The 12080-nt window shown below is 37.4% G+C and overlaps 1 protein-coding gene across 3 annotated transcripts in view; it reads right to left on the bottom strand.

The window, feature by feature from the left end:
* Positions 1-12080, bottom strand: part of PNPLA8 (patatin like domain 8, phospholipase A2) — a 55660-nt gene that overhangs the window by 15132 nt on the left and 28448 nt on the right. For 2 of the 3 annotated variants that reach the window (XM_039472658.2, XM_074379223.1), the window contains exon 8: positions 502-697. The exons of the other annotated variant lie outside the window; for it this stretch is intronic. In XM_039472658.2, the coding sequence (XP_039328592.1) occupies positions 502-697 (196 nt within the window). The remainder of the gene's footprint in view (positions 1-501; positions 698-12080) is intronic. 3 annotated transcript variants of the gene reach the window in all.

Here is a 12080-nt window from a genome sequence, read left to right as displayed (position 1 = left end):
GCCCAGCCTAATTTGTATTTTAAAAGGATCACTTTGGCCTTTGTATGAAGGTTAAACTATAGGGGCAACAAGAGTAGAAGCAAGAACACATTCTCATTCCAGTCTGCCTTCACAATATTAAATAATCGAATGCCATTTACTCTAATATATATGCTATCATGTATATGATTGAACCAATCTGACTCCTTTTGTTGCTTTTCCCTTTGTTAACTGGCTACAGTATCCAACCAAAATGTTGTGTTATATAGCTTCAGGGCACTTCTCCAACTGTAAGTAGGCAAAGGTAGCACTAGCTCCCAAACGGAAAACAGTCTCTGTTCTAGAGTCACCTAACAAGAAACAAGTGAGAACAGGAAACAACAAAATGTTTGCACCCAGGGATTTTCTAAACCCACAATACAGACATATCACAGGCCTTAGCAGTTAGGATCAACATATGCCGCCAAAAAAACTGCTAGAATGCTACAAGGTGAAGTATTTTAAAGCAGCGAACAGACTGACCTTCTGTATCTGTAGCACTGTTGATAACATTAGAAAGTTTGGTTTTCAGGCTTGTGTGTGTCACCGTGTTTCTCACATCACTCTCATAACGTCCAGTGCCCAAGGATACTATGCACTCTAATGGTACATCTGGCCAAAGGCATTTACACTCATGCATAGCTAATGCTGAAGGGTTATTCAGAAGCAAACCTCCATCCTGCAAAATACAAGTTAAAAAAAGAAACTCTTAAAACTGACTCACAGGGAAAGCTGAACTATGCAATAAGCTAAATAAATTATTTAAAACCATTAAGTTCCTTTAAAGTGCATTTCTTTTATAGACTGCAGCTGCAAAAAACGTCATGTGAAGACTCATTGGCCTCCTAAGGAAACTTCTTATTAAGCTTTCCTTTCCTATTATAAAAGTTCTTTGAACTTCTTCTTGAATTGCTTTGCAAATTTTGCTCAAAAATATCGAAATGAACAGAATTACTTTTCAAAAACACGTTATCTTTAGTGGTTAACACAGGTTCTACTTAAAGCCCAACAGGAAAGAACTGTGGTTCTACCACATTTAAAATTAGTTCTTCTCTCACAAGTCAAATATAACCAAATAATTCTAAGTTAGCAGAAATTCCATTAACAACACACTTTCAAGGGATCACATTCATTATACTGCAGATAAAATGTAAGTAACATAGACAAATCTTTATATTTCTATTTATCAGTAATCAATACTATTTGGAAGAATTCAAAAGGAAACAAAGGTATTAATAAAACATGCTGATAGAGCACTATAAAAATGTAGTAGAGGAAAGTAGATAAAATTATGGTCAAACTATAATAAAACGTATTGCAGAACTGTATTAAAAGACTATTACATCATAAATATTATATTGTATTTAAAATCTATAAAAATATACTGAGCACAGTGGCTCATACCTATAATCCCAGAACTTTGGGAGGCCAAGGCAGGAGAATCGCTCGAGTCCAGGAGTTCAGGACCAGTCTCAGCAACATAGAGAGACCTCTACAAAAAACTAAATTAGCCAGGCATAGTATACATACCTGTAATCCCAGCTACTCAGGAGACTGAGGTGAGAGAATTGCTTGAGCCCAGGAGGTCAAGGCTGCAGTGAGTAGAGATCACACCACTGCACTCTAGCCTGGGCGACAGAGCAAGACTTTGTCTCAAAATCAAACCAAACCAAAACAAACCAAATAAAATCTAGAAAAACAAATCTGATTTAAAATGGTTTAAGTGACTGCTCAGCCTCTTTTTCCTGTTCAGCTCCCATCCATGGCAGTTAACTGTTGAGTACAGGGAAAGGCATTTCTTCAGTGGTAAACAACCTGAATAAACTTGAATGAATTTTTTTTTTCTTTTTTTGAGATGGGAGTCTCACTCTGTCCCCTGGGCAGAAGTACAAGTGGCACGATCTTGGCTCACTGTAACCTCTGCCTCCTGGGTTCAAGCGATTCTCCTGCCTCAGGCTCCCCAGTAGCTAGGATTACTGGCACCTGCCACTACGCCCAGCTAATTTTTTGTATTTTTAGTAGAAGCAGAGTTTCACCATGTTGGCCAGGCTGGTCTCAAACTCCTGACTTTGTGATTCGCCCGCCTTGGCCTTCCAAAGTCCTGGGATTAACAGGTGTAAGCCACCATGCCCAGCCAACTTGAATGATTTTTTATGTCACTGATGCTTGGCATCTTCCTTGGAATCAGCACTATTACTGCTGAGAATTGTTAACAGACCTTGGAATTAACTTAGTTCAATCTCCCACATAGAGCCTTAAACAGTTTTTGACAGAATTCTTTTTTTTTTTTTTTTTTTTTTTTTTTGAGACGGAGTTTCGCTCGTTACCCAGGCTGGAGTGCAATGGCGCGATCTCGGCTCACCGCAACCTCCGCCTCCTGGGTTCAGGCAATTCTCCTGCCTCAGCCTCCTGAGTAGCTGGGATTACAGGCACGCGCCACCATGCCCAGCTAATTTTTTGTATTTTAGTAGAGACGGGGTTTCACCATGTTGACCTGGATGGTCTCGATCTCTTGACCTCGTGATCCACCCGCCTCAGCCTCCCAAAGTGCTGGGATTACAGGCTTGAGCCACCGCGCCCGGCTGACAGAATTCTTAAACATGTTCAGTAATATGGTGCATACAAGCTAGTAAAGCAGCTCATTTCACTGTAAAGTAATTTTTCAGATTATACAGTAAAATTAACTTTTTTGGTATGCAGCGCTATGAACTTTAATGCATATAGATTTGTGTAAATATTACCACAATCAAGATACAGAATAGTTTCATCACCCCCCGAAACTTTCTCATGCTATCTCTTTGTAGGCACCCCTCCTCCCACCCCTAACTCTTGACAACCACTGATCGGTTTCCTACTACTGTGGTTTTGATTTTTTAAGGAGGTCATACGAAATCTAATAATACAGTATGGGACTTCTTGAAACTGCCTTCTCTTTCTGAGCATGTCATTGAGACTAATCCAAGTGTTGCATGTACCAACAGTTTGTTCCTTTTTACTGCGGATTATATGGATGTACCACACGGTTCATCCATTCATCCACTGTAGGACCTCTGGGTTACTTCCAGCATTTTGACTGTCACAAATAAAGAAGCTGCTACAAACATGTGAGTACAGGGTTTTGCATGTACATAATTTTTCATTTCTCTAGAGTAAATACTCACAAGTGCAACTGTTGGATCATATGGCAAGTATGCGTTTAACTTTATAAGAAACTGCCGAAACATTTTCAAAGTGGTTGTCCATTTTGCATTCCCACCATCAATGTCTAAAAGTTTCAGTTGCTCTGCGTCTTATTATAGTAACACTTGCTACTGTCTGTATTTATTATAGAGATAGATAGATAGATAGATAGATAGATAGATAGATAGATAGATAGATACGTGGTGGCATTTCATCATTGTTTTAATTTGCGATTCCCCAATGCCTAATGATGCTGGACGTCTTTTCACATCCTCATTTGCTATCCCTTTAGCCCCGCTCAAGTGTCTGTTCAAGTCTTTAGCTCATATTGTTAAACTTTTTCTTACATATTCTAGATATAACTCCTTTGTTGGATATGTGGAGTTGCAAATATCTTCTTCCTGTATGTCGCTTGTCTCCTCATCCTCTTGGCAGTATATTTGCAGAGCTAAATTTTTAATTTTGATGAAGTCCAATTCATCAATTTTTAAATTTCATGGATGATGATTTCAGTATAATTGTTAAAAGTCTTCACCTAACCCAGGTCACTTCAGTATAACTGTTAAAAGTCTTCACCTAATCCAAGTTTTTATTCTAAAAGTTTCATAGTTTTGTTTTAAATTAAGAACTACGATCCATCATAAATTATCTTTGTATAATGTGTGAGGTTTAGGTCATGGTTTCTGGGGTATGTGTGTTTGGGTGTGTGGCGGAGGATTAGGGGAAAAGAGAGAGAGAGAGAAAGATGACCAATGGTTTCAACTCAATTTTTGCTGAAAAGACTATCCTTTCTGCATTGAACTGCTTTTGTATCTTTGTCAAAGATCACATGGCCTTACACGTATGGATCTATTTCCAAACTTGCTATTTAATTACATTTATCTATGTATCTATCTTTATGCAAATACCACACTGGTAGAGTAGCCAAGGCTATTTAGAGTTAAGTTTTTAAATTGGGTACTGTGATTCCTTGAAACTTTTTATTCTTTTAAAATTGTTTAGGCCATGTGCAGTGGCCCACGTCTGTAATCCTGGCACTTTGGGAGGCTGAGGCAGGCAGATCACCTGAGCCCAGTTCAAGACCAGCCTGGCCAACATGGTGAAACTTCGTCACTACTAAAAATACAAAAAATTAGCTGGGCATGGAGGCGCGCACCTGTAGTCCCATCTACTCAAGAGGCTGAGGCACGAGAATGGCCTGAACCTGGAAGGTGGAGGAGGTTGCAGTGACCTGATATTGTGCCACTGCACTCCAGCCTGAGTGACAGAGTGAGACTCTGTCCCTAAATAAATAAATAATAATTGTCTAAACTACTCTGAGTCCTCTGCCCTTCCATATAAATTTTAGAATCTGATAGTATAATTTTTAAAAATCCTACTGGAGTTTTCATGGGCATTGCATTATATTTCTAAATCACTTCAGGAATATCTCCCATCTTTACCATGTAGCATTTTTCAACCATGATGCCTTCCCATTTATTAGGTCTTCTATTTCTTTCATCTTTTGTTTTCAACATGCAGATTCTCTCTGTTTTGTTAGATTTATATCTAAGCATTTAATTTATTTGGATTGTAAACTGTAGGGCTTTTTGTTAAAGTTTTGATTCCCAATTATTCTTTGCTTGTATATAGGAATATAATTGATTCTCCCAAGTAGTTTTCTTTGTATAAAATCTTCTACCCCGCCATTAATGCTCTGGCTTGAAGGTCCCATTAAAAACATCATATGTAGGATTTTGCCTTACTAATGAAGTATATTACTGTTACTAAATTTCTCATGGAATGTGAATCACACTCCTCATCTTTTCACAAATTTATGCTCAGTTATTTTAGGGGGAATGATAGTATTTTGCAAACCACAGATTATAACTCTTCATTTCTGGCATTACAAAACAACTTTCTCAAAAACCTATATCTCAAGTAATACTCTGGTTGGTTCAATAAGATCACATTAGGAGGCAGCTAATACACAGAAATGTTCCTAAATACTAACAACACTTCCCAGAGAAAGTTAATTGGCTCTTTAGTAACAGAACAGCCAGTCTGAGGCAAATGTACCTTTACTGTGGCAAATGTCATTTATCACCAATGTGTAGCTTTGTGCTACCCTTGAGATAACTGGGATGCATGGGGCTGTGTTGACATTAAGAAAAGCACTTTGCCTTATCTTTTTATTGCTTGCTCTATTCTCCATTTTAGCATAGATAGTTTGTTGCCACTTCCAGCCCAATCTTTCCTTCACTGAGTTGCTAATCTCCAGCACTCTCTAACTACATCTCTTTGAAATAATGTGTCTTATGTTTCTACACCATGACTTACATGAGAAAAGGCTACCCTTTTCAAAGACATCTCTTGTCAAAAGGGATACATTTACTTGTAAACCCACCATATTTCAGGTCTTTGGTTCTTTCCATAAATGTCTCTTTATGGCTTAGGTATGTCTGAGTTGGTATAGTCTCTGAAATCGAAAGATTACGGAAAGCTGGTCTGTGGATGACCCAAGTCAGGGATGGGGGAGGAGGATGGGGAGATTTACGTGGTTTGCCACCTGACTAGTAGTAGCTGTCCTAAGAACAGTGAAACCTCTCTCCCTTGTCTTGGCTCAGGAAGAGGGTAATAATATGTATCAGGAACAAAGGAAAGATCAGCACACACGTGTTATGCTTAGACCTGTCATGGATTAAATAGACTGAATGTTCAGTGTACATCTTAGTAACGTAGTTAAATGCTTATCACTCCTTAAGTCAAAGTGCCACGGCAGAGACTATTAATGAACAGAATCCTAAACTAAACATCATCCTGCATTATAGTGAGACTGTGAGAAGTAGGCCTTGTCTGATATGAAGTAGATTGCTTCAGTTCATTTGTTAAAAACTTAAATGACCCTCTGTCTACTGTGCCAGGCCAAAAAGCCTGTAGTGACTGCAGTTTTAGGGACTGCTATTCTTGTGTCCTGAGTTTGAAACAGGTAAACAGAGACTGTATCTGATAGAACTGATTACCATGGAGAGTGGGAAAATTTTTTCTGGCCACTCAGCTCCTTTTCCTTAAATAACCAATGGGGGCTAAGTTCACATCTCACTCTAAACTCCACTGTGCTTTCATACCCATGATGGCATTCGATTCTCTGTGTTTCTCTGCCTCCGCTCTTCCCCCATGTCCGAAACTCTTCCACTGCACTCTATGGAACTGTTCCATAGTTAAAACTCCATTGCAATCTCTCTTTTGGAAGTGCTCTCTTCCTCTCTGACTTAACAGAAACGTGGCTTTTCCCTGATACCATGTCCCAGGTAGTTGGGGGAGGAAGAGTGGTGTCTTATCGTTCTTGAGTATTTCTTCTAGACCATCAGTTCCAATTCACTTGGATTCGTGCTTTGTGAAGGCTCTGCTATTCAGTTATGCCACCATCTCCTGATTACTATTGCTACGGATCAGTATCCAATCTCTTTAACACTCAACAAATTAAGACATCTGGTTTACAGACTTGCTTTCTATCTTGTCTTTTTATTACCCCATGTGACTTCAACATCTTTACAACACCCTGGAATCTCAGTTTCTCAATCTTCTTGACTTCAAAAGTCTATTCATCTAACTACTCTTCAAGGTCACATATTGAACTTTGTTATCAAAATAAATGAAATCATACAGTGTAAGTTTTTTGGGTCTGTTTCTTTCCTTTAGAAGAATGCTTCTGAGATTCATCTATGCCTATGTGAATGTCTGTAATTCATTCCTTTTTAATGCTATTATTTCATTATTTGACTGTACCACAGTTTATCCATTCACCTGTTGAAAAAACTATTTTTAGATTTAGCTATCTTTACACATTTGTTGGAAGTCATAATTGGATAGGTATTTATATTTGTATTGCTTAACTTTGTAAAAATCTACTTAGAGTCCTTAAATGAAGGTGGTAATAATTAAGCTATTTCCTAAAAGACTTACCCGTGTACAAATTTTAATTTAATCCTTTCAACTTTTTCCTTTGTTTTCAATTAACAGATCGTTAGAATAACTATCCCATGATAGAGGTAACATTTAATTTTTAATTCAACAGAAAACTTCTTTTTTCACTAACCATTTAAATCTTAAATTCTATACTTGTCATACCCTGTATAACTTCTAATCAAGTAGGTATTTTAGATGAAATACATTTTCATTATATAAAAGGCGACATAAGGATAATCGGAAAAGACAATAAAAAAAAAAAAAGAAGGAAAGATGAAGAGGCAAACAAATTTTAGCAAGAAACGATAACTACAAAATCAATCCCAAATCAAACAACTGCCAGGTTTCCTTTAGTTTTGCTAGCCATTTTTCAAAGTAAATTTCTGTTCCTTAAACTTTACTCACTTTTTATCAAAAAAGTACAGCAATTAAGGTTTCTGGGATCACTCTAATCTAGTGGTAAGGCATACCATCTCTTAAGCTCTCCTTATAGTTAGCCTACTCTTGTCAGATGCCTATTTTATCAGTACGTCATTGGGCTAATGTTATGTCCATGGTAGTTCCTATAGCCTTTTCATTCATTCAAGTATTCATATTTACAATTATTTTTTATAGATGGCATGTGCCAGGCATACTTCCAATTGCCAAAGTAAAATCGACTTGATAAATGATTGATTAATTAACTTACTATCTCTTAGAGGAACACAGATTGCATTTGAACTGCAGTATACTGTACATGTGTTTAATAGCCTAAAATTTACACATACTTTTTATTGCTTTTAATGTATATTTAATCATTTCAAATCCTGTCAGAGCACTTATCAGAAAGTAACTGTGTGCAATGCCTTTTTTTTTTTTTTTTTTTTTTTTTTTGAGACGGAGTTTCGCTCTTGTTACCCAGGCTGGAGTGCAATGGCGCGATCTCGGCTCACCGCAACCTCCGCCTCCTGGGCTCAGGCAATTCTCCTGCCTCAGCCTCCTAAGTAGCTGGGATTACAGGCATGCGCCACCATGCCCAGCTAATTTTTTTTTTTTTTGTATTTTTAGTAGAGACGGGGTTTCACCATGTTGACCAGGATGGTCTCGATCTCTCGACCTCATGATCCACCCGCCTCGGCCTCCCAAAGTGCTGGGATTACAGGCTTGAGCCACCGCGCCCGGCCCAATGCCTTTTTATTATCTTAGCTTCTCACTTTCATTCCTTGTTTCTTTTAAAATTTGCTTTTTATTATGGCAAATTAAATGTAACACAAAATTGATCACTTAAATGATTTTTAAGGGTTCAATGAAGTGGCTTTAATTATATTCACAATGTTTTGTGACCATTACCACTATCCACTTTTTTTTTTTTGAGACAGAGTCTCACTCTGTTGTCCTGGCTGGATAGCAGTGGCACGATCAACTCACTGTAACCTTCAACTCCTGGGCTCAAGGAGATCTTCACACCTCAGCCTCCAGAGTAGCTGGGTCTACAGGTGTGGACTACCACATCCAGCTAATTTTGTTTTGTTGGAGACAGAGTTTCACTATGTTGCAGCAGGCTGGTCTTGAACTCTTGAGCTCAAGCGATCCTCCAGCCTCAGCCTCCCAAAGTGCTGGGATTACAGGCATAAGCCACTGTATCTAGATACTACACTCTATTTCTGAAACATTTTTATCACCCATCTCTGTAACCATTGAGGAATCAGTCCCCATTTTCCTTTCCTCATCCCATTTTCTATTCCTAATCAATGACCCATTTTTTATACATCAAGTCAGATGGCAACTTCTTTGCTAAGCTGACACAATCAGTCACCTCTCTACTACTTCTTAATCCTGTACATATGTTTATTATTAAATTTGTCACCTCATTCTAGAACTGGGTTTATATCCTTTTGTCTGAACTATTTGAGGGCATGATTCCGGAAGCACAAACAATATGACAACTATGGTTAAAGATCTTTTTATTTTCCCTGCTAGCACAGTGCTTAGCACTGAGTAAGCACTCACTACATTTCTGTCCAGTTATAATGAAAAGTATTAACTGTGGCTTGGTATAGGAATTATTTGGCAGGTGTTGAGAAGGCTCTTTATGCTAAAAACACTCTCCACCTAGAATGTTTAAATAAATTTCATAATTTATGTTTATATACCCTAAGTTCTGAACATAAACTTGTATGATGTAAATAAAGCCTGGGAGAAATAATATGTATATTAGAATTGGTCATCAAAACCTTTAGTGTAAACTAATTTATCAGATTCTTTCTCCAAAGACAGGAATGAACAATTTAATTTTGAAGGTGGAGATGGAAAGAGGGATGGAATAATTGTGTGTAAAAAGTAGTACTTCCATGTACATATTCTATGTACTTGGGCATATGGGGAGAGATTGGGAGCTACTCAAAAATAATTCTTCTCACTTTATAATTTTCCAGGACTTGTAATGAACCTTATAAATGTTGTAATAATCTTCTTCTTTATATAGTCAAAAGCAAATGAAATCTCCCCATTAAACCTACTCGTAACTCTTAATTAGATCACTACTTTCAATAATTGCTCAAATAGAATATTAATTAACCTCTACTACAATGGATAAAAAGTAACTACATTAAAATATATGTCAGATGTGACAGTTAAAAAGGATTTTCAAAATGAGACTGGTAATAATTGAATATAATTATTAAAAGATTTAAGATGAGAGGGTCTACTAAGTACCATATTTTAAACTTGGCAAAACTTCTGAAGGTTAGAAAGAAGTAGGACTTTGCTTGAATGTTTTCTTTGTTTAAGGAATCAAGATTATTCACACCTTAAATTACTTCCATCAATCTTTTAAGTTGTCATTTGAAGGGAAAAATATCCCATTTCTTCTTCAAGTCTTGGAAGAAGGGAATATACAGTAAGAAAAATATTTCCTTAAATAGGTTTCTTGGGCTCCAGATTCCAATTGAATATTTTTATTAATTAAATGTACCAATTTTTCTGAAGCTTAGTGATTTATATGAAGGTACATTTTTTACCCATGTGGCTATATGACTTACATAAAAATCTATGTAAATAACATTTATTTATTCAAATAACCTTAAGTTATTTTAATCTGTGGCTCAAAATAAGCTAAAAGATTATGGTCATCAATAGAAAAATGTCTCAGCATGAACAGAAGTATCACTAATCTATCTGAAATGGAAAAAGAACCACTGAATTATTTCGGTTTGGCATATATATTCAACAGGACTGAATTAAACTTTGGAACTACTTCCTCTTAGATAAAGAATAAAGAGCCGGGCGCGGTGGCTTAAGCCTGTAATCCCAGCACTTTGGGAGGCCGAGGCAGGTGGATCACGAGGTCAAGAGATCGAGACCATCCTGGTCAACATGGTGAAACCCTGTCTCTACTAAAAATACAAAACATTAGCTGGACATGTGGCGCATGCCTGTAATCCCAGCTACTCAGGAGGCTGAGGCAGGGGAACTGCCTGAACCCAGGAGGCGGAGGTTGCCGTGAGCCAAGATCATGCCATTGCATTCCAGCCTGGGTAATAAGAGCGAAACACTGTCTCAAAAAAAAAAAAAAAAAAAAGAATAAAGAGCAAATGAAATAACTTCTTTTGAGGTGTGGAAACATATGATCCCCAAATGTACTTAATATTTGAGACTTTCATAAATTGGCATAACTGCAAGTTTATAGCACAACTATATTAAGATTATAACTTAGAAATCCTATTATATTTTAAATACACTGTCTAAATTATTTCTCAATTTATGACATGGTACCATAAGAAGAGGGGGAAATCCACTGATAAAAATAGTAAGCTACATATTAAAATAAAAATTTTATTTTGACCAGTAAGTCCTGAAATCAATATCAGAAACTCAGCAGCCAGTACTTTCTGCCCTGAGGGGGTGGAAGAAAGATAAGAATGGCAAGAAGGGGAAGTGCCTTACATAATTCAACAATGACTGATTCTGCAAAGTAAGAAATGGTTTGAACTGACTCCAAAAACAAAGGAATCCTATTTTAATCTCTTAGCTACAAATGTTATATTACTTTTAGAAAGATTAAAAAGAAAATGGGAATAGCTGACCATAACATTTTAAAATACACATAAGCTATTTTATCAAAGTGAGACAAAATTTTTATAAAATCTTTCAGTTATAACACTGACATTTACATTTACATGATTCATTAGAAAGTGTTGAAGTTTATATTGTCGACATGTTGTTTATACAGATCTATGCAAGAGTTTTTGGTTCTTTTTTTTGACAGAGTCTCACTCTATTGCCCAGGCTGGAGTGCAGTGGTGTAGTCTCGGCTCACTGCAACCTCCGCCTCCCGGGTTCAAGCGATTCTCTTGCCTCAGCCTCCTGAGTAGCTGGGACAACAGGTGCGTGCCACCGCACCTGGCTACCTTTTGTATTTTTAGTAGAGAGGGGCTTTCACCGTGTTGGTGAGGCTGGTCTTGAACTCCTGACCTTGTGCCTGACCTTGCGCCACTGCGCCTGACCAGATCTATGAATGCCATCTGAATATTCCCATGAACGGTTAAGATTTTCTCTCAACAGACACCTGAATACCAAATAGAGAGAATATACATACTTTAGGCACTAGAGAAAAATGTTAAGATTCCTCTGATTCTCCTCATTTAAATGAGACATGACATAAAAAATTAAGTATACATAAAAATACATGCTTTCAAAATATCAGCTCTAAAGCTTATTCACATTTAGTGTAAGTTATGAATTAATATTTCCATAAAGAGTTGGAAAAACTTGGCCGGGCATGGTGGCTCATGCCTATAATCCCAGCACTTTGGGAGGCTGAGGCAGGTAGATCATTAAGTGAAGCGATTGAGACCATCAAGGCCAACATGGTGAAACCCCATCTCTACTAAAAATACAAAAATTAGCTGGGTGTGGTGGTGTGTGCCTGTAGTCCCAGCTACTCAGGAGGCTGA

The sequence above is a fragment of the Saimiri boliviensis genome, chromosome 10, assembly GCF_048565385.1.
Source record: "Saimiri boliviensis isolate mSaiBol1 chromosome 10, mSaiBol1.pri, whole genome shotgun sequence".
Classification (NCBI taxonomy): domain Eukaryota; kingdom Metazoa; phylum Chordata; class Mammalia; order Primates; family Cebidae; genus Saimiri; species Saimiri boliviensis.
This window is presented reverse-complemented; position numbering and strand designations above follow the sequence as displayed.